General features: G+C 33.2%; 1 protein-coding gene across 2 annotated transcripts in view; it reads right to left on the bottom strand.

Moving 5' to 3' along the window:
• Window positions 1–27,932, bottom strand: part of LOC123672312 (lysophosphatidylcholine acyltransferase) — a 45,155-nt gene that overhangs the window by 8,549 nt on the left and 8,674 nt on the right. Inside the window, exons 2-9 of one of the 2 annotated variants that reach the window (XM_045606388.1) lie at window positions 22,400–22,545; window positions 16,151–16,365; window positions 9,696–9,963; window positions 8,374–8,511; window positions 3,486–3,611; window positions 3,276–3,423; window positions 1,839–1,931; window positions 765–906 (exon numbers count right to left, since the gene is read on the bottom strand). In XM_045606388.1, coding sequence (XP_045462344.1) covers window positions 765–906; window positions 1,839–1,931; window positions 3,276–3,423; window positions 3,486–3,611; window positions 8,374–8,511; window positions 9,696–9,963; window positions 16,151–16,365; window positions 22,400–22,545 — 1,276 coding nt within the window. Of the gene's footprint in view, window positions 1–764; window positions 907–1,838; window positions 1,932–3,275; window positions 3,424–3,485; window positions 3,612–8,373; window positions 8,512–9,695; window positions 9,964–12,703; window positions 12,919–16,150; window positions 16,366–22,399; window positions 22,546–27,932 lie in introns of both variants that reach the window. The other variant, XM_045606387.1, reaches the window with a different exon arrangement.

Below are 27,932 nucleotides of genomic sequence, written 5' to 3'. Positions count from 1 at the left end.
AGTTTGGATTCCGAAAAGAACACTCGATGATTCAACAAATGATCAGAATAACAGAAGACATAAAGCAACAAATGAACTTGTCGACAAATACCGCTGCATAAAATACGAGCTGTAGGTATTCTTAGACATATGTTGAAAAGGCCTTTGGTGAGATGTGGCAAGAAGCATTAATATACAAGATGAAACAAAATTTCCAAGTAATCCAATCATACCTGAACAATATAAGAAGTTCAGGGTCAACATAGATGGAACGAGATCAACAACGAGAAAAATAGAAGCTGACGTGCCTCAAGGATCGGTTTGAGAACCACTGCTTTTCAATATATTTTTGAGCAATATCTCTTATCTAGGAAGTACAAAGACAGCACAATTTACAGATGACACTGCTGTCTACCACTCAATCAGAGAGAAGAATGCTATAAGAAATAAACTACAAAAAGAGTTGGATCGATTATTAGTCTATTTCAAGAAATGGAGAATTAAAATAAACCCTAAGAAGACAGTCGCAGTATATTTCGATGCCAAGAATGGAAAGACACACCTGAAGAACTCACCATTGTTGATAAAACTTATTAAACTGTAAACCACGTGGTGAACAGTTTGTACCTTTAAGGAAAAATATGTGAATAGTTGGAATTTTTGAATGAAATAAAATCTAGGTGTTTGTTCAGGACTAATCGCACTTTCAGGTAACTCGGACTATTTTGTCGAAATTTATCGAGTACAGTAAAAATGATATATATTGTAAATAAAGAAAAACTTACTGAAGGTAACGTATCCCAGTTTGTTTATATCCATTTGATGGAATATTTCTGTTGCTGTATCTTCGGTGAGCGCAAGTGTATAGTGTACTGCTTTTTTGAAATCTTCTAATGTCAGTCTTCCTTGACCACTTTGGTCGTATATCTACAAAAAAAGATCATTTCAGCTCAGATTGCATTAAGTTCATAATTATATAGTCTGTTCGAATATTAGACCCCATATTAAGCTACAAATGAAATATACAAAACATCTCAACATGGAATATATCTCAATATTTCAATTTGTAGTGACTCTGTCTGCCCGAGAGGTGGCGTTATGGGATTCGCGCCACACTCTAGTGCGGCTCCTGCGAGTTTATGACGCCGCCTTGTTCACAGTTAACATTATGTACATTTGAGTGATTATTTTACATTCACAAAATTAATTTCAACTTACTCCGATCTGTTGACACTGAAATATTTCACATATTTTGTACGGTATGGACGAATGGATTTTTTTAATTCTCAATTTGTTAGTATACATATTCCAAAACGCAAACTGTGAAATTTTCAGGGGAAGTTGAAATTTTCATTCCTTGACTGATTCCAAAGATTTATTATCAGAACAAAAAATAAATAAGAGTTGAAATTCGAGTACATTCAAATAATGAAATTCAAATTGGCAACCAAGTATTGAATCACGAACAGGTAGGTATTCCGCCATTTCAAATTGATTTGATAGAAATTCCCTATATGTTGGAATTAAGCATAAAAAATAATAACGTGGGCAGAAACCATTGTGCTTTGATACTTCTTATTATATATTATATTATAACAAGCGTTCATTCAAATTCCTGGTCAAGAGTGCTGTGGAGAAATTAGAGTTGATTTTCAAGTAGCGCTCAGCTTGTACCATATATAGTTCCCAGATTCGTAAATATGTAAACAAATTTTAGTCATATGGTACAAGCAATGCGCTACTTGTAATCATAGAAAATCAACTTTAATTTCTCCACAGCACTCTTGACCACGAATTTAAATGAACGCACTTTAATAACTATTATTCTAATTGTTATGTAGATTAATTAGTTAACTTACTTTGAAAGCAATATTCACTGCTTCACTTGTTGTCCGGTTTATAGCGAGGGTACTCAAGAGATATTCCCTCATGTCAATATGACCATATTCATCCTGTAATCAAAACTGTCTTGAGGAAAAGAATACGAAGATTACGCAAGAAAAAATTAGAAAAGCAATTTAGAAAGCAGAAGTTTTCGAGTGCTCGTTAATTCTTACGCCAACTCTAATATCAATAATTTATTAAGTAATTAGATATAAACTATAAAACCAACATTTTCACTCATTTAAGCATGTTATAAGACATATATAGAATTTTTTGAACAAGAATATAACATTTGGAATGGAATGGACATTTTGGAGACCTACTACTCTAATTGAATTTTATTTTCTTAGTCTTTATTTTGTAGGGAATCTATCGATTCCCTCGAAAATATTGCGTCCGAGAACGAAAATCTTAAAACAGAAGAACTCGGTGTAAAAACTTGGAATAATCAAAGCCACACCCCTTAGGGATCCGTAGAAAGGCGTTGTGAATGGCGAATAGAAAACAGCCTGAATGCCCATAAAACTCGGCATTTCAGGGAGAATAATTCAACAGAGTTCAGACCATTCTACAAGAAACTACGACTTCCACAGATGTTCCACACTTGTACCGACAACAAGAAGATTGAAGAATATCACATCTGTTCCCGACCGGCGAAAAACTACCTGCGACCGAGACACAACGACCCAAGCGTCCAGCGACCCTAAGAATCTAGACAAATACTCATCTTCTTCAAACTCTTTTAGTGGGTTGAAATAAATCGAATACGTATTTTTTATCCCGTTCTTTTATTTCCCTAAATTCCTTGGCAGTGAACTACTTGATAGTCACCGTATAAGGACTACAGCCCACAATTTTAATTTTCTTCTTGTGATTTTTTGTTTAATTGATAACTTTATCATTACTTTATACCAGCATCGGTTCATTACTTTGATCACTTTATAACTTTGATCACTTCATTACTTTGATTTAAAATTGAATGTTTACTTGAAATTTTGATTCATGAATCTAACCTTAAAAATATTATGTTCAATACTACTTGGATGAATCGTGTAGCGCCTTCTGTGAGAGTCAGATATGAAAACAAATTCCTGGGATGTATCAGCTTTCAAGACATATTCGTATAAAATTACAATGTTGCCAGTAGTTTCGGCAAAATCGTCAAAAAATGTATAACCTTTTTTTTCTTCAACGCCTTTTATCTTGAATACGGATGGTGTTACGAAAATGTTTTACAGAGCAAACCCTAATAATTCTTCAGTTTTCTATCAATCCTAGAGACGGGGTCATTTTTTTTCGAAACACCCTGTACTTAAGTAATATATTACATGGAACATGAGCAGAATTGAAGGCATTCTCCAACAACTGAAATGGTAATTAAAAACCATCTCGAAAATGTACAATTGTTTTACCTTATTGAAAATAGAATAGAGCAGCTTCGTCGATATCTCCATAGATGGAATATTCAATAAACTCGTGAACTCGTTATAGGAAACCTTCGAGAGGTCCAAATTCGTCCTACATTCAACCAGAGCCTCCTCTTGAGATGTACTGGCCATTCTGGAATTTGATGAATTTATGGGTGATAACGCACAAAGTCAATTTTCGGAATGGGATCTCACCCTAAACTATGTCTCAACTTTTGAAGATCCACTATGGAAGTCGCATGGGGAAGGTTCATCTCTTTAGCCTTGGTCAGTAATTTACAATCGTCGTAAGTATAATCCGAGACTGGTATACCTAATGCTCTGAAAATGTATAAATAATATTATCATGTTTTTTATGGAAAACTCGAGTGGAGAAACAAAAAAAAACCACACTTGATCGTACGGTAATGCACGCAGAGGTTAATTAAATCGATATTAGTAGGGCAAATACCAAAATATGAACCTAAGCCAATCGCTCATAGCACTTAGATACTATAAAATGAAAACCTTTAAGGATGACTAGCGTAATTGTAGGTGAAAAACAGATTTAAAAATGTTTTGAGAGGTTTTTGAAAGAGCATGCATCGAGTATAACTCTATTATGATGAAATAAACTACATTATTATTATTATTACGATTAAGCGTAAAAATTTTTTTTCCTCGCAGTATCATTAGTCTCCATTATATCCACATTCTCAAATTGTTTTTGAATTGACCAAACATGTGTTTTTTCTTATGGAACACTCTGTTTTGGACTAAATGAACCAAAATTTGTTCAAAGTTTCATATATGCTTAAAACTTGAGATTTTCGATTTTTCATGAATTGAAGTGACTTTGGAAAAACCTTATAACTCCGAAATTAATGAATTCATTTCAAATGAGATGTTAAGTAAGTACTGACTTTCTGAAAATCATCAAGAACTCTACTGGTTGTTCAAAATGAGACAATTCATTGATGACTTATTCAAACGGCCAACGGGGGCATATTCCAAATGGCATACCCTGTATTTTATTTTTTATAATATAGCAAATTGCATTATCTTCGGAAAATCGAATGAGAAAATACAATATGGGGGTGCCATTGGAATAAGCTCTATCTTCATTTTAGGATAAGTCAATGAATCAATGAATCAACTCATTTTGAACACCCAGTAGAGTTTCCAATGATTATCAAAAAGTCAGTCCTTACCTCAGTTCTTCTACTATCCACTTCCAAAATCTCATTCCAAAGATTCTTCAGTTCATGCAAAATCGAAATATCTCAAAAATGGTAAATTTTAAGCATAATAAACTTACGTACAAACTTGGGTTCATTTATTTCAATCAATCTGAAAATTCGATAAAAAACAAGTTTGTTTATAAGAAGAAAACGATATTCGATCATTTACACTTTTTTGATACCCCCTGTGAATTTAGAAATTGAGAATATAGATTCAATGGAGCCTAATGTTACTGTGTCGAAAAGACCTAAAATTCCAGCACTTAATCGTAATAGAACGCCGTGTCAATAGTCCAACACCCTGTAGATGAGCCGATTCAATTTTAATAAATAATATTCTATAAAGATGCTGATCTTTGCGATTTTATTTTTGAATTGCCCAATAACAGAAATCGTTATACAATGGAGAATAACTAATTGTTTTAATACGATGTTGTGGTTTTTTCATTTTTCTCGAACTGTGTTCTTACACACAGACGGAAGAATTGAGTAAATATATATAAATGATTATTTTCTCTGAACAGATCATGCCTGAAATTTTCGAATTTTCAATCTTCCTTATAGTACTAATTCATTAGCAAGTTAACTGCCGTATAAGATTTTCAGTGATTATCGATATTGACACCCTGTACAGCCGGCGGCCAAATGGAAAAAATGGATACGAAATTCTATTGTTCGCCACCTGTACAGGGTGGGCAAATTTCGATGTTTTAGCACTACAACTTTTGAACCAGAGGAAATAGACAAAATCTGATACCCACTTCTCGATCTCTTTTTCTGAGAAACTAACAAGGGTAGTATTCATTTTTGGCCACCTTCTTTTGTTTTCGAGTTATGAGCGAAAATTGGAAAAATGGCGATATCGAAAATCATTTATATCTCCGCTTATACTGAGGATAGAGCTCTGAAATTAAAACATTATACAGGCACTTTTTTACGTAGAATCCAGTGGCGTGCTCGTATTTTCAAAAGGGTTCTTAATTACGAAGCTATGACCCAAAGTTATGTTTTTTCAAATGGGAACACTAGATTTTTGTGCCATTTTCTGAAAGCTTAATTTTTCCTGATTTCAAAAACATATAACATCGTATGATTCGTATCGAAATAAATAACAGAAAATGGTCAAAAACCTTTTTTTACTTAAGAGTCTCAATATTTCTATGGTTTCAACTGTTGATGAGCCTTTATATAACAAGAGCAGTGTCCTTCCGTCAATCTGATTATTTCTATGCTTTTCACTTATTTCTACAAAATTCGAATCTATATTTATTTTATACAAATAGTTTCGAAAAGATAAACGAACTTGGAAAAAGTTTCCTAGGTAGCTTGAACACAGTTTCAAATATTCATTTATTGAAATATCGAGAAGAGGTGTCGACTGTGCATTGTGCAATTGTTATCATTATTAGGTTAAATATTATTTCTTGTTTGTCCCTTCGTAATTAAAAGTTCAATCATATATGCATCATTTCATATGCTGTTTAAAATGGATTGGTACTGGTGTGTATTGATTCTGGAGACCTATGTAAATAATCTCCTGATACATGCATCTCAATACAACTCTTTCGATTGAAAAATTCGATCTTGTGGTTTCTTCGTTATTTCCAAATCAATCTTTAGATAAAAAAATTTATAAAACATATCTAGATTCGAATTTTGTAGAAATAAGTGAAAAGCATAGAAATAATCAGATTGACGGAAGGACACTGCTCTTGTTATAGAAAGCTCGATTTTTCTGTGTTCATCAACAGTTGAAACCATAGAAATATTGGGACTCTTAGGTGAAAAGAGGTTTTTGGCCATTTTCTATTATTTATATTGATCCGAATCATACGATGTTATATATTTTTGAAATCAGGAAAAATCAAGCTTTCAGAAAATGACACAAAAATCTAGTGTTCACGTTTGAAAAAACATAACTTTGGGTCATAGCTTCGTAATTAAAAACCCTTCTGGAAATACGAGCACGCCACTGGATTCTACGTAAAAAAGTGCCTGTATAATGTTTTAATTTCAGAGCTCTATCATCAGTATTAGCGGAGATATAAATGTTTTTCGATATCGCCATTTTTCCAATTTTCGCTTATAACTCGAAAACAAAATAAGGTGGCCAGAAATGAATACTACCCTTGTTAGTTTCTCAGAAAAAGAGATCGAGAAGTGGGTATCAGATTTTGTCTATCTCCTCTGGTTCAAAAGTTGTAGTGCTAAAACATCGAAATTTGCCCACCCTGTACAGCCGGCTATCCATACAAAATACTTAATTTCCGTATATAAATGGAAATTCAAAATTTTGATATGTGCTTTTGTTTCACAATGATATGTCAATATTCAGTGGAGAAAAGCACATTTTCGGGATACACAACAGTTTCGTTTGGCACTTCAAGTATCAAGTCTCTTGGCCGCCAGCTGTACAGGTGGCAGTTAACGTGTTAAAAGTCCACTCGTTATAAAGTAGTACCATATGAGAATCTTCAGCACTTTCAAGTTAGCGTTAGTTTAGGCAAAAGACTTGCTGGAAATTATCGTAAGGCATTACTGTCTTATAAATAAACTAATAAATAAGAATCTAGTCATATTTCTTCGGGGAAAATCAACAAGAGGCATAGTTTCACCCAATAACATCTGCCTCTTTTCAAATTAAGTTAACTATTAGTATATAATTTTATAATGTTGGCACCTTTTCGATGGGAGTTTTTTGTTGAACTGTGGAATCCCCTTTCTGTATATGAATTGTGAATAGCAAACGTGCCGTCAATGAGATGCTTCAAGATACATCTTGAGTTTTTATAACCGAAATTGTTATTGTTAGTTACGTGAAATTTGAATCTTGATCAAGAGGGAAGAGAATAAGCGAGAATTAATCCACAGTTGAACCCACAGTAATATTTCAATGCGAACTTGACAATACTGAAGAGTCACATATGGTACTATTTTAGTAAGAAGTCGTGGATAAGGTTTCAGAAATTGAAGTTCAGAAGATTCCCGCTGAGAAATGACAGAATCCACTTAATGAGGCGTGTACCTTTTTATTAGCCTCTTTGAACAAAATATTCTTTCGCTAACTCGGGGGTATTGAACTGATGAAATTGAGGTGAAAACGCAGAAAAGTAGATCAGTAAATCAATTCGATAGGACTTCTTCCTAAGAAGACTGTCGATTTAAATGGAGTACAGTTCATTTCTCAAAATGGTTGACATAGTACATTACTTAGACGAAACAACGATAAGTATATAAATAAACAAATATATGTTTATTCCCAAATGAATCATCAATTACATAAATTCAGGAAATTAGTTTCAAGCCCATAGAGTAACCCACCATTTAATAAAAAAGAAAATTGGGTTACTAGCGTTAGGAAATATATATATAGCATCATATTAATTGGGCACTAAAGGTTCCAGGAGAGATAGATTTGTATAAAAACAAAAAGTGTTCTTATTCCTGGTATTGTTCCATCCAATTTAAAATCAAGGTATTGAGACTAAATGCTCGGAAATTGACTTAATTACGTTCATGTTTTCAGAAAATGATGCTAGAGATTTGCACTATCTGATTGCATGAATGAGAAAAGGAGCACTTTTTCAGCTAGATATCTGTATTTTTTCAATGTTTTCAATTTTAATAACTTTCATCAGAAAAGGTTTATTTGGATTTTATAATTTTGATCATTTACTAAGATAGTTTTAAATTTAATTTCAAGTGAGAATCTTGTAAGATTCATGTTGCAATTTTGATCATTCACTAAGTCAGTTTTAAATTTAATTTCAAGTGAGAATCTTGTAAGATTCATGTTGCCACATACACGACTACAGTGCGCTTAAATTTAATTTACCTATCCTAGGTCCTTGTTTGATACTTACTTGGCCATGACTTTCCGTACATTATTAGCATATAATTTAGGATCTCTCCTCTCTTCTTCATTAGGGGTATATACTGGTAAAAACTCTATTTCGCAATAGCTATAAGGTCTTGTCAGCGTCAGCCAAAGTAGTTTCAAGCTGCAACGAATATTATTTCATTAAAAGGATTTGCTGATAATGTTGAAACATTCAATGAATCATATATTATGATCAAGATTATAAAATTTAAGTCTAATTACATAAATTTTTTTTCATATAATTAAATCTATAAATCAAATAAATAAAACGAAGGTAAACTTTAGTTTTTGAAGATAGCAACACGATGTTGTCGAAACGGCGTTGAAAATAACTAAGGATTTTGTGTGCAAAAACGAGGTGCTTTGAGGTCAATTATACTCTGTGACATAAAATGCGACACCAAAAGGTCGCTGGAAATTTGTTATTGAACTTGACAGTTGAATGTTGTTATTGATTAAAATTCCCCATTATGGATGATAAATATATAAAAGAAAATGTATCAATTCAACCTATTTTATCCATATGACAATGAATTATGAGAACAAAACACAATTGCGCATATAAATCAACTATGTTGCCCACCTTCATCTTCAATAATGAATAGGTAATAAATAGGTCAAGATTCACAGTAACAATCAAGATTAGGCAGCTGAAACTACTGAACTTGCAAATTGAAAGGAGAGGTAAAGGAATGGAAGAAGAATTATTTTGATTCGTATCACAAAAAAAAAACGAAACTGGATTATACAAATGCAAAAAAATCATAGAAAGATAGCATAGATTCAAACTAGTTTGAGCGGAAGCAGTCGGTGAAATATGTGCAAAGTGACTAAAATCTCAAACATTAGCTGGCTAGGTTATGGTATCCGTATTTTGGGACGTGCGTGGTATATCCGTTGACTCTCTTGACAAAGCAATAGTTGAATCGTTGAATTCAGAAAAAACGTGATCAAATAGAAAAGAAAAAAATTATCTTTAACTAAGACAATGCCCTTTGTCACAAATCGATGAAAACCATGACCAAATTGAACGATTTGCGCTTTCAACTGATTGACCAACCCAGCTTATTCTCCAGATCTGGTCCCCAGAAAACTGGCTTTTTGCAGACCTCAGAATGAAGAAAAGGTATTGAAAAGTTGAAGGAGCGTTGAAGGACAAGTATCACTCCTGAAGGTGACTATGAAAAAATGTGTTTTCACTAGTTGGGCTCGAAACCTATTGCGTCAAGAGGTTTCGAAGTGAGATTTTCATTTTTATTATTTTTTTCGGTACTCAATTATTGACGTCTGAAAAAATATACTCACGCCCCTGGTCCATCCCAAGTCCACGTAACCGTGTCTATTTTATTGGGATACCTGATGCACACAGGTTGTACAGGAACACCGGGATAAAATGCACCAGGTTTGAAGGTAATCAGACACGATCTATTTGTACAGGTGCCTTCAGGAAAGATCAGTATTTGTGGCCAATCCATTTTGGAAGTCGCTCTCTTTATGATCTCTTTGATGGTATTGTGTCTAGAGTTCGGGTCATCTCGGAACACATAAATTGGCTGGGTGAAATTGATGAGTTCTTGAAAAAAGAGAAATTAACATCACAACTAATTTTTGAGACAGTCTAAAACCATAAGCTACAATCCAAACATTACACTAATTCTAAAGGAGTATATTGTAATGATCAACTGATAACGTTCTGAATATTTCATTGATGGAAATCCATTTTTATTGATTAATCTCAAATAAAACAGCTTGGCGATAAAATCCTTCAGCATTATACAGAGTATGTAACATTGTAGTGGCCTTTGAAATATTTGGCTTGGATACAAAGATTGTACAAAATTTTAATAAGATCTGATGATACACTATTTATGATTGTCTTCTTTTTCTTCCTTCAAATTACTTATACTGTTTCTTCTTCATTACAATGTCTAATCTGGTCTTAAGTTATCACACCATCTTTAACTATTCGTGTGTCATCCATTCAGTTAATATGATGATTCCATTCGACTTTTCTGTTCAGGGCCCAAATATCTTGTTTCTAGCGAATTCTCGCATCGCTCTTTGTCCAGTATGGTTCTTTACGCAATTCATCTGAGTACTTTAATTTCTGCTGTTGCTAAAAACCTTTAGTTTTGTTGCATCAGATCGCATCTCAGCTATGAATGAATTACTTGGTCTTCTCGTATCTTTATACATATATTCTACATTTCTTAGATGTTGTGATCAACAGCTAGATTGCATTGTGTAGGTATTTCTGATGTTGCATTAATTTCATACGTGATTTCATATTGAGTGACTTGGCCATCAGATTGAACATGTATAATAGCATCTGTAGATCATCTTCATTTATGACACCCAGAAGGGCAAAATGGCGTAATATGAGAAGATCTTCATCTGTTCATTATCCATTCACGTACATTTTTCATTAATTCATCCATGATGATATTGAAAAGAAGAGTACTCAATAAATCTCCCTGTCTGACACCTTTTTCAAATGATCTAAGTGTATACACTTATACAAGGATTCATTTTCAATAGCCCACTACCTGGGCAACTGCCACTTTTGAAGCTTCCATATTTTGAAATTTTACGCCATTACTAAAAATGGAACGATACTCGCTTCAACAATGCATTGAGGTGGTTGAAATTCACTACAAAAATGGTGAAAATTTTGCAGTCACAGTTCGCAAAATCAAAGTATTTTGTTAAATTGACAAAAACCCAGGTTTGTCGATTAGGAATTAGGCTATGCTAATGATTTTTTATCGCCAGAATTGTTATGGACGATGGCACTACGTGCCAAAAATCAACAAAATAATCGCAATCTTGCAAGAAAAGATTAACTCCCCCGTGCTATCTCTGGAATAGGTGATCACAGTTGGCCATCGAAATCTTGTGTTTTAACATCTTTAGAATTTTTTCTTTGGAGGTTAAGTGAAAGATAGGATCTATGTCAAAGCTTCACTATCGAATGAACATCTTAAAGATGGAATTGGGGAAGTTATCGAGAACATACAGCCGTAAATGTCGTGGCGGTGATTTGGCTGACATCCTCCTCCATTGTTCATGACATACCTTTTTTTTTTAAATGAAATTAACATGAATTAATTTGTATTACAAGATACTAGTTTTTTTTGGATCAAATTGGAACATCTTATTTTCAATGGTTTTGATCAAGTTGTATGAGATCTGTTCATATATCTGGTAATTCGTTTCCAGAACTAGTGAAGAGCGGTAATGAACTAATTCCAAAGGCCATTACGATATTACAAGTTACAATAATTTATAAATACTCTGTCCAATCAATGAGCCAATGTTTTAAAGGAATCCTCCATAAATATTTTTTTTACAACCTATGTATTTTTCGAATTACCTATCCTCTAAAGAATGGTATCAATGGATCATTACATGGAAGAAATACTTCCTACATGCATACCTATGCATCACAGCCTAAACCATAAGGGCAACTCGAAGTATGAACTAAAGGAAGTCAACAAATCACATACAAAATAAATATGCTTCTAATTTGATATTACTTCTATTTGGCGATTTGCAATAGTAATATGGTTCTCCTAAGCAAAAGGATAAACAGCAATTGAGTAGTTTTAAAACATATCATAGAAGTTCATTATTTCCAATGATAAACATTTCAACTTCTTTAAAAATGAGTGAATATTTTGAATTGTTTAATTCAAACAGTAATAGTAGACCTTAATACTCATAGTGAAGGAATAATTACCTAGAGCATTCTTCTAGGGCAGTATCGAAGATATATTGAATTAAATTATTGAATAAATTAGTAATTCAATAATTTATTTATAATTGAATATTTAATAAAATAAAATTAAATCCAAAATTAATCATCAGTAGCATTGATTTTCTCAGAGGAAAAAAGGAATCAAGGCTCAAAATGTTTCAGGAAAAAAATTCAGTTTGATTCGATAATGTACGAATAATTTTCATTCATTATTAATGTGCCACTTATGAATCGATTGCTTTATCTGGTAGGAATGAAAAGAAGTGTTATCATTAAAAATAATAAAAGTTCGATTATAAAACAACCAACCATAAAACATGCAAAATCCAAATTTTACGAAGAGAGTTAGGTAAATTGTCTAGAAAAATTTAATTTTGTACTTATTGCATCTTAAGAATATTAGATATTATATTCCTGTTATACCAATCCAAGATTCAGCAATTCAATTCATCATAATTTAAATTATAATGATATAAATAAAAATAAGGATTATGAAATTTGTATCGCAAAAATATAATTGAACGAAAATAAAGTTGAAAACAAAACAAAAACATACTCGTTATATATTTATTGTTTTCATTATCTCGCTTAGCAATAATGGATGGAGATCCAATAGAATATATAATTCCAGCATCCAGGAAGGTGCTGTGAGGTGCAATTACCAGGATTGGGGCTTCATTTCTTGTTGCTCTCTTTCCTTTCACTATTAGGTATAAACCACCGGCCCAACAGGTTACTTTCCCAAAGAAGCAAACGACAGGTACTAATTGTCTAAATAAAAAAAAATAAAATGAAAACTAAATCAAAATAAAAACAAAAATAAAAATATCTCAATGAAAAAATGGTATTATTATCGAGTTGTTCATTGATATTCCATGCTATATACCTGTCCTTTGAGATTTTGCGTTCATTCGATAAATCAACAAAACTGTAAATGCTACAAATAGAAAACTACACACCAAATATACGCAAATCTAAAACAAATGAAATGAAACTAGCACTTCAAACCAACATTTTTAGTGACAGATAGAGACCATTTTCAATTTCTCCTGACTCTTTATGGTGATAATTATGGGTGCTCCATGACAATCTTCTTTTTTTTAATAATCGTAACTCAGTTATTTCTTCCCAAAATATTAATTTATTCACCATTAACATTTCATTCGTGGTTATGGACTCTGAGTTTGAAGAAATAATATCGGGCAGGTGACGATCATCCGAAAAACTAGACCCAGCATTTTCCTAAGCTGCAGGATATTGTTATAGTTATCCATCTACTTTACAGTAGACAGGTGGCTTTCAACTTGATTAAGGTCATTGAAAACATACGAGGCGTGTATTTAAAGTAAGGTCTCCAAGGCCATTGTATCGCTGCAAGTAGCGCTAGATGAAATCCGGCAACACTGTTGTATACGTTAGGCCCCCCCCTCCACCAATCGACACCTGGTGGAGCTCATTAGGACGCTCAGTCTTGACGTAGCAGCCATTTGCAATGGAAAAGCCGGTTATCGCTCCCGCCAGGTGCGAGTTACGTTCAGTCATTAAGTTTTTACACTCAAAAAAACTCCACCTATAGAAATTCATCGTCAATTGGAAGAAGTGTATGGTGAGAAATGTATGGATGTGAAAAACGTTCGAAAATGGTGTAGAGAATTTTCTGCTGGCCGACTAAACGTTCACGACGAGGAGCGCAGCGGCAGGCCGTCACACTTGGACGAAACAGTGCGGAAAGTTGAGGCGCTTGTGCTGAAAGATCGCAGGTTGACTGTCAATGAGTTGGCCGAAAAACTCCAATATGTGTGCAGTAGAGACTCTATTCATTCAATTTTGGTGAATAACCTGCAATACCGAAAATTGTCAGCCAGGTGGGTCCCGAAAATGCTTACCCCGGAGCACAAAGTCAAACGTGTCCAATGTGCCCAAGACTTTCTCGCCAGGGGAAGAATTTCTTGATTCAATCGTCCCATGTTTCCTGCTCTTAAAAAACATCTAGGAGGAATGAAATTTGCGAACGATGAAGAAGTTCATGAAGCGGTCATTTCGTTCTTGCGCGAGGCGGCGGGATCGTAGTTCGAGGAGGCGATACAAAAGTTTGTCGTACGAATGAGGAAGCTAATCGAAGTGGATGTCGATTACGTAGAAAAATAGCTTAGATTTCAAGCTTTACAGCAATGTACAAAACTTAGTAAATAAATGTTATATAATGTGAAAAAAATAAATGGAGACCTTACTTTAAATACACGCCTCGTATAAAACCAACAAGATACAAGCCAGAATTGAAGGAAAACTGATCAAATCAATTCCCGTATACAATGGGATACAACATGTCAGGGCGATTCACTAGTCCACTCCCTCGTCCGCTTCTTTTCAATAATTATGGACGAAATTATAAAGCAAGTATACGCCGCTTGAAGGGATATAAAATGGACAACATTAATATCACAGTTTTATGTAACGCCGATAATGCTGTGCTTGTTGAGGAAAATAAAGAGAATGAAGATCTCGAGAGGTTGCTGTACCGCTGAAATTGTGTAGCCAAGTCCCTGAACATGGTCATTTTTGCATCAAAAACTAAGAGTTTGACGACATCTAAAATACCAATCAGGTGCAAACTTGTTGTCGATGATCAGATAATACAGCAGAAGATGAAGTTTAAATATCTGGTCTGGATATGGTGATGTTGGTTCAGAAGTGAGATAACAAACAAACAAAGCTCTGGGGGTGGCTGGTTGCTTGAATGACACAATATGGAAAATAAATATCTACATGTTGAGACTAGAGACGGATTTATAAAACCTTCTTAAGTCTTAAAATGATATAAACAGCAGAAACCCGGCCAGATACAGCAACAACTAGAAGGGTCTAGGAGGTTGGAGAAATGAAGATCTTACGAAGAATCGCTGGAAAAACTTTACTAGACAGAGGACCAAGTGAAAACATAAGACGAACATGTAAACATAAACGATTGGGTATAAGGTAGAAAAAAGGAGTGGATTGAGCAAATAAAATGAATGGACCAACAAAGAATGGTTAGAGTAGCACGAGATGAATCACCTATTAGAAGAATACGTTTAGGAAGAGCACGAAAAAGATGGAGCTGATTGACGGTGAAATCAGGATTAGGCAAGTTATGAAGAATAAACAGGCACTTCAGACAGTTGTGCCTATTTTCCTGCGGCACTACTAACCTCTTCAACCACAGCTTCACATATTTTAGAGTGCGTGGCTTGTAAGAGTAAAAACGCCTTATAAGAAACCCCACGAAAAAAGATCGCAAGGCCACAAGTTTGGCGATCTTGAGGGTCAACAACACGATATCGAAATTTGGCTTTTTCTCAGTGAAGAGTTCTTCACCCTGCTTCAAGATAAATACGCTCTATTAGTGATGTCGTCACACACCGCCATTTTAATTCTCCTGTCAGTGTTCGGATTCCAAACAAACAAATTGTCATTCAAATTAGTACGTTGTCGTTGAAGAAATTGGCTTATTTTAATAAATAAGATTATTTAAGGAACGATTTTACTATTAATTGATAGACAGAAGGAACGAGATTAATGCCAGTAAGTTCGAACTTGAAGTTCAACTAATAGACACGGCTTTTTAAAAAATCTGGGAAATGATACAGGATTCAAACTTACTGGTATTAACCTCGTTCCTTCTGTCTATCAATTAATACTGAAATTGTTCCTCAAATACTCTTATTTATGAAAATAAGCCAATTCCTTCAACGACACCGTATACTAATTTGAATGACAATTTATTTGTTTGGATTTCGAACACTGACAGTCACAGTAATAGAGCGTATTGAAGGCATATAGCAAAATCTTCTCGTTTGCTTCCCTTGGCTGTAGGTGTTAAACGATGAACATCGTTCAGCAAAAAGTATAAGTACTAACAACCAAATTTAGTATTGTTATCATAAAAGAGCACCATATATCAGTAAGAAATTGAAAATTGTCTCTTCCATATAGATTTTTCATACGAAAATTACCAACCACATACTTCCAAATAACGGAATATTGCCTGTTTCTCCTTTGGCCACAATGGATGGTCCGCCCATATAGACTATAGCCAAGCTATCCACGAATGACGAATGGGGAGCTAGAGCTATCACAGGGGCTACCTCCCTTTTGAATAGGTCCCCTATTATTTTGAGTCGAAAACCGCCAATAATGAATATAATACGAATCAGGTGAGCCAGCAACACTTTCAGGTGGCTAGGAAGAATATATACTTGTTAATTTGTATATACGGTTCAGAATGAAAGAGAGCTTTGAGGATGTATCAGGTGTCCCAAATTCGTTGTCTAGTGAGGGGGTCTCAGAGTGCCTTTGAGTTACAAAAATGAATGGCACATTTGCGGGATCGATTCTTGAGAGAATTATTTTGGTGAAATCCGAAATTCCAAGAAAATTGGACAATAGCGTGCTATTATTGGTGCTATTGACATGAAACAAAAACATCCTGGAAACACTGTTTTGAGTAGAATGCATTGGTGTAATGATTTATGTTTTAACCATTAGTTTGTAGTTATAAAACAAACTTGGGTTTCTTTAAATGTAAACCCTAACAATTTTATAACAAGTAAAATCGCCTAATTTTTTCTTTTTCAATAATATGACATGATATGTAAATTGCTTATCAAACTATAAAATCTCAAAAGTTTCATTTTCACATGGAAAATAATCAAGTGCCTATCTATAATAATCTGTGAACTCCAAATAATTGAAATATTCGGTGGCTACCATGGTCTCCGGATTTAACATCTATAGATGTTATCCTTTGGTCATATTCAAAGAACAACATGTATCAATTTGAAAATGTTGAAAGGTTGAAAAATCTAACGTTGTTGAATCCGGAGACCTTAGTGGTCAACGAATATATTAAGTATCTGCAGTTCACAGCTTATTTTAGATAGGCACTTGGTTGATTTGCCGTGTAAAACTGAAACTTTTGATGATTTTAATAGTTTCATTAGGAATTTATATAAGTATCATGTTATATATTTTCAAAAAGAGAAAAATTAGTCGATTTTATTCGTTATAGAAATTGTTATAGTTTACCTTAAAAAAACATAAGTTTGTATTATAACTTCAACACTAAAGGCAATAAAAATAAATTAATACACCAACGGATTTTACTAAAAGAAGTGCTTGTAGGATGTTTTTGTTTCATGTTAATAGCACCAATAATAAAGAAGTTATGAGAACTTTTCATTTCACACCGGGTTTGTACATGGTGGGCAAATAAGCGAGGTAAGCGGCTATATCTCAGGATCCACTCATCGTAGAGACTTGCGGTAAAAATGATTACCGCAAATTTTTAAATTAAAGTGTACAAGAAAACACACTGGAAATTGTTTTGAAGTTCATACCTCTACCGCTAGGGAGTGAATAGCTTTCGTCGAGTAGAAAAATGAATTTTTTCTGTGACGGGAAAAAAATTTGACATTTTATCTCTGTTGACAGGTAACAAAATATGACTTTTCACGAAATTACTTTTTCTCCGGGAAAAAAGTGAGTACTTTTTTCCCGGATATATATTGATCTACATATAGATGAAGGAATAATAATAATTCGACCTCACTGTTGATGGCTTTTGTTGTTGTGCCAGTTCCGAAAAAATAAGCCAATAACACTGTCTCCGAGAAAGAACTGCATGTCTTTTTCATTTTCCATTCCATAAATTTTGAATACGCGGTTTCGTAAATTTTCCGCGATTTAGCTGGCAATAATTTTCGTGACGCTACTTGCGCTGCTTCTATCAACTCCAGTGGAGTCAGAGAAAACTCGGAATCAGACATTTTTTAACTTTATATTATTCAACAAAATAACTACTAAACAATTATTACTGAGTTCGTTCACAATTTTTGAAACAAATCACAAAATTAAATTGACAGATATTTGATTACTTTGAAGTTTTCCTTAGCAACGCAGGTCTATTTGCAGCTTACTAGTTTAAAAATTCAAATTTCATATCGATAACATTCTGACTTTAATATATTGTAATAATATGTTCTTTCACTATTAAATTGTCGTTTTTCCTGTCACAGAAAAAAATAGTGTATTATACACGGGAAAAATATTAGATTTTAGCTCTCGGTTTTTTGTCTCCCTCCGCTTCGCGTCGGGAGACAACATAACCTCGAGCTAAAATCTAATACTTTTTTCCCTTGTATAATAAATAACTATTTTTCTGTGACGGGAAAAAAATTTGACATTTTATCTCTGTTGACAGGTAACAAAATATGACTTTTCACGAAATTACTTTTTTCCCCGGGAAAAAAGTGAGTACTTTTTTCCCGGATATATATTTGTCTACATATAGATAAAGGAATAATAATAATTCGACCACACTATTGATGGCTTTTGTTGTTGTGCCAATTCCGAAAAATAAGCCAATAACACTGTCTCCGAGAAAGAACTGCATGCTTTTTCATTTTCCATTCCATAAATCTTGAATACGCGGTTTCGTAAATTTTCCGCGATTTAGCTGGCAATAATTTTCGTGACGCTACTTGCGCTGCTTCTATCAACTCCAGTGGAGAAAACTCGGAATCAGACATTTTTTAACTTTATATTATTCAACGAAATAACTACTAATAAGCAATTATTACTGAGTTCGCAATTTTTGAAACAAATCACAAAATTAAATTGACAGATATTTGATTACTTTGAAGTTTCCCTTAGCAACGCAGGTCTATTTGCAGCTTACTAGTTTAAAAATTCAAAATTCATATCGATAAAATTCTGACTTTAATATATTGTAATAATATGTTCTTTCACTATTAAATTGTCGTTTTTCCTGTCACAGAAAAAAATAGTGTATTATACACGGGAAAAATATTAGATTTTAGCTCTCGGTTTTTTGTCTCCCTCCGCTTCGCGTCGGGAGACAACATATAACTTGTATAATAAATAACTATTTACTCGAAAATGTTTCATATGAAGTTGAAGAAAAAATATCATCACTGTAATTCTTGGAAAATTCTCTATCTTTTTGAATTGTCACTTTCGAATTTACGACATCAAATAAGGGTAGGGAAAAGGGAGAAATCGGACTTAATGAAATGCCTGTAACTACAGTAGTACACCTCCAGAACACCTGAAACTATCGCTTTGCGACCTTCAGGTTTTTTCATGCAAATTTGATGGAACTTCTGTTTCTATTAAGAAAATCCTATCATTATATTTGAAATTTCAGAGTAAAATAATCAAAACAATGAACTTCTGACTTAGAGCCGCCTATAGAAAACATCAAAAACAAATTCATCATGCGTATATTTTGTCCTCAATCAACAAAATATTATCTTTCAGACGAGATCTAATTTGCTCAAAAATGTTGAGCCAAACTGAAGTTACAGGCATTTCAATCAATCAGATTTCTCCCTTTCCCCTACCCTCATTTGATGTCGTAAAATCGAAAGTGACAATTCAAAAAGATAGAGAATTTTCCAAGGATTACAGTAATGATATTTTTTCTTCAACTTTATATGAAACATTTTCGAGTAAAATTCATTTTTCTGCTCGACGATAGCTATAACGCACCCTAGCGGTAGAGGTAGGAACTCCAAAACAATTTTCAGTTTGTTTTATTGTACATTTTAGTGGTAAAATATTTTACCGCAAGTCTCTACGATGAGTGGATCCTGAGATATAGCCGCTTACCTCGCTTATTTGCCCACCCTGTACATGACATGAACATATACGAGACTAATTTTCCAATAAAAGGATTCACTTTGATTAGCCTTCTATCTGGACAGCGGTGACTTTTTAGGCTGTCACATTTTGACATTTGACAAGTAAGCACTATGCCATTACTAAAAATTGAACGATACACGCTTCAACAACGCAATGAAATTGTTAAAATCCACTACGAAAATTTCGCAGTCACAGTTCGCGAAAGTAAGCACTTTTGGGTCGTCGTGAAGAACAACTTAGAATATTACTGATGTATTTTGCATAAAGACTTAGGACTTAGGCTTTCAAAATTCATTTAACGCAAGAACTTAAGACGGCCGATCACCAAGAAAGTTGTATCTTCGCTGATTGCACCCTTGAAATGCATCAAAATGATCCGGATTTTCATCGAAAATTCATCTTCAGTGATGAGGCTTTTACCTCAAAGGCAGAATTGTCAAAGTTGGTGCTCGGAAAATCCAAGAATGATTTTTGAACAGCCTCTACAACGTATCATTGTTTGGTGCGTTTTTTTGGGCTAGTGGTGTGATTAGACTTTACTCATTCGAAACTGACCCTTGTGCAACTGTTATGGTGAATGTTTTGCGCTACCGAGCTATGATTAATGATTTTTATGGCCGGAATTGAAATATATTTATGTCGAAGATGTTTATTTTCAACAAGACAACAACGAAACAATCGCAAGATTTATTACCTTTAGAATTATTCCTTTAGGCCCTTTAGGGCCACTTGAAAAATAAGATTTAAGCCAATGCTCCAAAATCGCTCCAAGACCTTAAAAATTGAATTCGTGAAGTTATGGAGGACATGAAGCCGCAAATGTGTAAATTGATGATGGAAAATTTAATCAAAAGGAAATTGTGCTGCAACCGTAGCCGTGGCGGCCATCTTTTGAATCAAAATGAAACCTCTCATTGGAATAGTATATTATTCAAAGATCTTGTAATAACCATTTCATATAAGAGTGCATACACTATTTTTTCTACAGCCGATAAATAATGAGGAAATATGAATGGAAATTGATGTTAATGCATATTAGTTTGAATAAAATGAATAAAAACATTTTTAATTTCCGTTAACACTTTGAAATGTAACCAATTCTTGATAAAGCTTTGATGATCTTCAATGACGGCTCTATTTGATAGAAAAATTTGAAGGAAATTCGCTTATTATCACAATTAGTTTATTTCCGTGAATTTGAGAAGTGAGATAAAATCTGAGATAAATGCAACAAATCAATTGGAGCATTGCTGACGTAAAAAATAAACTCTTCAGGCACCTTAGTACACAGTGTCTTTTTACTAGGATATAAAGAGAGTATCAAAAAGGTTGCGAAGTTAGTCTGACAAATTGATCTTGTTCTGAAAGATATTTTCCATTTGTTATAGGTACTTTCGTATAACTACGGATTCAAAAGCCTCTCTTTCATTCTGCACTATCACGTAAAAGGTTATCTCGAAAAAGGCCTCAGCTCATGCAAAAATACTTATTCAATTCTCAGAAGTGATTTCAAAAACACAAATTTTGAATTCAACAAATCAAACTTTTTTTATTATTCCATTTTCCTGTTTTGAATTCAATTTTTGGATAATGTAGTTGATCGTGCGAATTGGTAGTTCTATAAATGATTGATTATGAGATAAGTGTGCATTTTCTCCTTATTATATTTTCTATATTCAAACTAAAACCGCATTCATTAAGGAAATTCTACCAAATATATTGATCCTTGTATTATGATTAACATGCACACGACAGCAGAAAACTTTTAAAACGAAACATAAATGAGTAATATTACCCTGGGATTGATATTTTCAGGTTAGATTAAAGGTCTAAAAACATCACAGGTGAATGAGTAAAATCAAGTTAATTGTTTTAAAATTGCTTATTTCCAAATAATTGGAAAATACCTACTCATTTTGGTTTATTATTCTCAATCGTTCGTGAAAAAAAAAATAACTGCTCCTGAATTTTTTACAGTTTACATTCGGCAATTTATGGAATCAAAAAATCAAACAATCTGAATTGAATAATTTGGAATATTTTAAATCATAAAAATTAAGCCATTGTGAGAAATTTGCAGTGTTTTTATAATAAAAACACAATTGTAGTATAAAAATTTTTATACTACTCATCCCATAAACTATTCGCCAGGAACTGCAATTTTTTTATTGTCAGTATTATTTTATTGAATGATTTACCAAAAAGCAGCTAATAGCTAATTCGCGAGAAGAGAAAATTAAGTTATCTTGGTTTTCAATCCATGGTTGACCGTTTTCTTTTTCTAGGTAGCTATCTAGTATGAACAAACATATAAAAAGGCTCAGTTCTTGACAGTTTTGAGATTCTCTCAATTTTTGAATTCCTACAAAACGAGTACGTGAATAAAAGCGGATAAAAAATTGTACTTCTCCATGAATTTCTATCTGAATGAAATATCATGACTCGTTCGAAGTTCATAGGAAATTTTGAGATAATCAAAAAAATTTTCAATAAATATAAAAAAAATATATACATGAAGAAAATAACATGAACTTATTGAGAACAAACTCACCTTCTCCATCCTGTCAAAGGTTTTTCCATTAATTCTTCTTCTGATAGTCCCCATAGTCCTGCAGTGGCAACTAACCAACCAGCTACCAGAAAACAACATATGACGACTACTCTTATAGGCAGGAGGATGATGGTGAGCAGTGCTGTCTGAAAATAAAATTCAGTTTTGAATTATTAACGGGTGTTTTTTTTTCGAGGTATATAACTTTAAGTTGGCATTACTGTTCAAGATGGCTACCGATTTAACAGCTGTCAAGTGATTTATTCTCGGTTTGGTTTGGCAATTCATCATGAATAGACTCACGCCTGAACAACGCTTGCAAATAGTGCAATTTTATTTCGAAAATAATGGTTCTGTGCGGAATACATATCGCGCACTACGTCCATTTTATTTTGTTTAGCGATGAAGCGCACTTCTGGTTGAATGGCTACGTCAACAAACAAAAGCTAATCCTCAAGTGTATGTCGAAACACCGTTACATCCAGAAAAACTGACTGTTTGGTGCAATTTATGGGCTGGTGGAATCATTGGTCCGTACTTCTTCAAAAACGATGATGGCCAGAACGTCAATGGTGATCGGTATAGAGCCATGATTACTAACTTTTTCATTCCTGAATTGAACAACCATGATGTCCAGGAGCTGTGGTTCCAACAAGACGGCGCAACATGTCACACAGCTCGTGCCACAATCGATTTATTGAAAGACACGTTTGATGACCGCCTAATTTCACGTTCTGGACCTGTGAATTGGCCTCCAAGATCTTGTGATTTAACACCGCTAAACTACTTTCTGTGGGGCTATGTAAAGTCTGGTCTATGCGGATAAGCCACAAACCCTTGACCATTTGGAAGACAACATTCGCCGTGTTATTGCCGATATACGGCCACAAATGTTGGAAAAAGTCATCGAAAATTGGAGGTTCAGATTGGACCATCCGAGCCAGCCGTGGCGTTCATATGCCAGAAATCATATCTAAAATGTAATGCCACAAGATTATCTTGCGAATAAATAAAATTCATGTCAATCGAATAATCCATCGTTGTTTTATTGCAATTTGAAGTTATATAGCTCTAAAAAAAACACCCTTTACAATATGTATACTTCCAACTTCATTAAGATAGGCCATTATTCTTGAAATGAATTGAAGAAGAGCTTTATATTTTTAGGATTTGTGTTTTAGGTAAAATGAAATTTTTCCTTGAAATTCTTGCGATAAAAATGTTAGGATGAAAAAAAAAGTTGAAATCGAAGATTATTAATTTTGTAATAAAAAATAGCTTAACAAATTCTTGTTTCAGTCGCACCGTTCGAATATTTTTTCATTTGATATATCATAATCCATATATTCTTATTTAAAAAAAAAGAGTAAAGGGTGTGGAGCGTAAATTCAAAGAAGCATAGGGAGACCTGCCTTTGAAATTGAAAATCCATTTATTCGTGGATTTCCCTTAATAATATAATTTCCCTTAATAATGCGAAACAAGTGAAAGAACACTTATCGCTCATCAACCTTGTTCATTTATTTTATTTTATTGTGAAACATTATCTTTTTGTATTTGTTGAATAAAGGTTATTATGAATAATTGGTAAAAAATAATGGTCTGATTGCAGTTACTATATCTATAATCACAAATTGTAAATCATTTCTTAATTTTTCAATGAAAAACAGCACAACCAATTCTACTTTTAGCCACATCGCTGAATAGGTAATCAAATTACCTTGCATGTTATTTATCACATACAATTCATATATTCTCATTTGTAAAAATTAAGTAGAGGCGTGCGCCTGTGCGGGGCATAGGGGGTGAGAAATATCAAATTCAAAAAAGCATACGGTAAATTGCTTTTGAAATTAAAAATCGATGGATGCAAGAATTTTCCTCAATAATTTTTCGTACAAGAATTATTGACGAATTACACAACTTTTTTGGAACGCTATATGTATATCTAGATTAAAGAGGAAAGGAAATACAAGTAGGTACTCCATAATTTCTATCAATTTGCGAACTCATTTAGGAGAATATAACTCAGTAGACAAGAAGCGAAATTGCTAACCAATTTTAAGTTCAACGTCGTTGGCTCCGAAACCATTTTTTTTTACTCACAGCTTCACTTCCTAAAGAAAGTCCTGCAATTAACCTGAAGTATGTACTAGCCAAATGGTACCAGTCATTGAAGAGTTTTTCAACTGTCTCTCTTGAAATATCTAGGTACTCATAATGAAGTTGATTTCACCTATATAACGGAACTATTAACAATCGAAAAATCCATGTCATCTTCAGAATAATAGTCGAAGTGTTCAATGTATCTATTCGCAGTTTCTGTAACAGTGGTACCATTGAGGCTCAATGGTTTACAGTTAGAATGAGATTTATTAATAAGAGACATCACTCACAGACGGTCGATGGTATTCGATTAATAAAGAAACATTTTTAAATTTATTTCCAAAAATGTTTATTCGATGTACGAAAACTCTATTCTATTCCAGATTTTAATACAATAGCTATCTTATATCTTAACATGCTTCGTTTTCGAGATACAGGATATTAAAGTTTGAACAAATCAGCTTATTATTTATAACTCTAGTATTATTACATTCATTATTTTTATTTTTGTATTGCAGTCTAGATAGTATAATGTCCCAAATTAGGAAAGTGTCTTTGCCAAAATTATCCAGTGGCGTAGATCTATGACTGCGATGATCCCATTCTTATTGAGAATCTTCGCCATTTCTTTCTTCGAGAAAATTATTCCATTTATGAAATCATTTTTAATAACAAAAAAATCTCTTGAATTTTTTTCAAGAAAATCGAGCACAAAGCGAACACTATCTACAAAAGAAAACTATGGTTCCTCATTTAGCAAATTTAAATCGTTCAATTTTGCGTCGGTGGACGGTACGAGGTGTATGTTAAAAGAAATCGCTCACATTTTCAACATTTTTCCTAAATATTCTTTCCGAAATGTTCAATTGAGTGCCATCTGAAAGCTTTATAATGAACTACGCCAATTTTGTACTTTTTATTCATCACTAATGGGGAAAATTTATTTTTGTAGATAGTGATTGCTTTGTGCTCGATTTTGTCGAAAACGGTAAATTCTATGAAAAAAATTCAAGAGCACTTGTTTTAGTAAAACACTTTTGTTTTCAAAAATGGAATAATTCTCTCGAAAAAAATCAGTGGCGTAGATTCTCAATGGGAAAAGCATCATCGCACCCATATATCTACACCACTGGATGATTTTGGCAGGAGCCACTTTCCTAATTCGAAACATTAAATTATCTTGACTTCAATACCTAAAATTCAGAACAATGAAGGTCATAATACTAGATCTATAAAGAAAAACCGTTTTTTTTTTTCAGAATATAACAGTCATAACACCCTGCATCTCGAAAATGAAGCATGTTAGGATATATGTTTATATGAACTTTTTTTCATGAAAACAGGTGTTTTATCCGACTCCAAAGTTATTGAACTAAAATCTGGAGCACCTGTATAAATGGTAATTAATTAAGAATGTCTGAATTGAAGATTCTTGAACTGAAAATATAATGATTCTGTTTGCTAGTTTTCGAGATACCAAATGCTTGAAGTTTGAATATAAATTTTAATTTTCATTTGTAATACCACTAGAGGTCAAATTATCTCCGGAAATTTTTTCGTGCTAATTTTCTGAAAATATTCATGGGTTTTTCACCATAATTTGACCCCCCCTTTAACTTTGTTACTAGAAGAGGTACAAAAAAATTTTTTGTACAAAAGTTTCAAGAAATCGACTAGTGTTTTTTAAAATGATTTCACTAAACGAAATATATACAGAGTGGGTAACATATTGATACCAACTTCATTATTTCAAATCGAACACCCTGTATATTTTTCTATATTTGACTAGCTCTTTTTTCCTTGATTTCGAATATATAACATATGTTTGGCCTATCTTTCTTATTCTGAGTACCACAGAGTTTCAATTCGAAACTCGAATTCACTTAGTCTTAACATAACTTAATCATAAACTTAAGATGAAACTATAATTTTTATAGTAATGTTCATGCACGCGACTTAAGGACTTAAGAGTGATTTAAGAAAGTCATAAGTTGGCCAACTTTCAATTCTTCGTGCAAATCAGGTTCTGCGCATGTTCATAAGACATCTTAATTAATACGAAAAATAAAACGATTATTAGATAGAGAAAGATGGTAGAATGAACCGCCTTCGTCATAAATTTTCAGCAGAAAACGTCGATTTGTTAAACAAATAAAGAAACCAGGAAGAAAAATTGTTAGCGTTCGGTCCGGAATTTTCAGTAATAAAATTGTTGGCCCAATATTTTATGATTATATATTAACAGGAGTTAACTATCAAGAGATATTATGCCAGAACTAGAAAATATTCTTATACAATAATGGTGGGCACATTGAACATCCTTTATGATTTTTATCATGTTATTTAAATTTCCTTAATAATTTTTTTGTTTTCTATTTTTCAATATTTGAACTTTTTCTTCCTCACCTCTAATAATTAAACGTTATAAGATAGGGGTAATATATGGTATATTTTTTAATTTTCGTCTTTGTTAAGATGTCTAATAAACATGCGCAGAATCTGATTTGCACGAAGCATTGAAAGTTGACCAACTTATGACTTTCTTAAATCACTTTTAAGTCCTTAAGTCGCTTGCATGAACATTACCATGGAAATTATAGTTTCATCTTAAGTTTATGATTAAGTTATGTTGAGACTAAGTGAATTCGCCATTAATCAACGTCTAATAACTTGAAAATGGTATAAGATAGGGGTTACATATGGCATATTTTCGAAATCAGGAGAAGAAGACCATTCCAAAAATTCAATAATATACAGGTTGTTCCATTTGAAAAAAGTATAAAAAAATTTGTATCCCCTGAAATCTACACGCCACTGGGTTTTTGATAGCATTTTATCAAAATTTAGTCACAAGCACACAACTTTTACATTCATTTTAAATTCAATTTTTTTTCTGTAGGCAATAATAACGCTGATAAGGGGTGTGTAATTTATAGTGAATAACCCTGTACAATGTTGAGCAAAATCAAATTATCAAATTATCATATCTTGAGGTCTAGAATCCACAATTCAGAGATGGGGCATTCTTAATGAATCATTCTGTGCCATACAGAATTGATTAACTTATATTTGCAATAATTGGATGTTACTGAAAATTTTCATCTATAAGGTATAGTGATATGCATGATCAATTCGATGAATCTGTCATATCCACATGTTTGAATATTAATCATTATTGATATCACTGAATGAACATGTTATATCAAACGATTATTAGCCGCCTCAAAGTAATTCCAATCAAGGAAGTAAATTGCAATGTTTATATCTTCTGACGATGCTCTAAGTAGGTCAGTTCAAGTGTGTCGCAAAGCTTTCTTGTACAAGATGTGTGTTTAGGTACTTGTCATTGAACTTCGCCTTCACCTCTGAATATAGCGAATTGCTGTTTTGTAACGAAACGCTGCACTTCCTGTTGATCTACGAACGT

The sequence above is a fragment of the Harmonia axyridis genome, chromosome 2, assembly GCF_914767665.1.
Source record: "Harmonia axyridis chromosome 2, icHarAxyr1.1, whole genome shotgun sequence".
In the NCBI taxonomy this organism is placed as follows: Eukaryota; Metazoa; Arthropoda; class Insecta; order Coleoptera; family Coccinellidae; genus Harmonia; species Harmonia axyridis.
The sequence above is the reverse complement of the archived record's forward strand: the minus strand, read 5'-3'. Positions and strand labels throughout refer to the sequence as shown.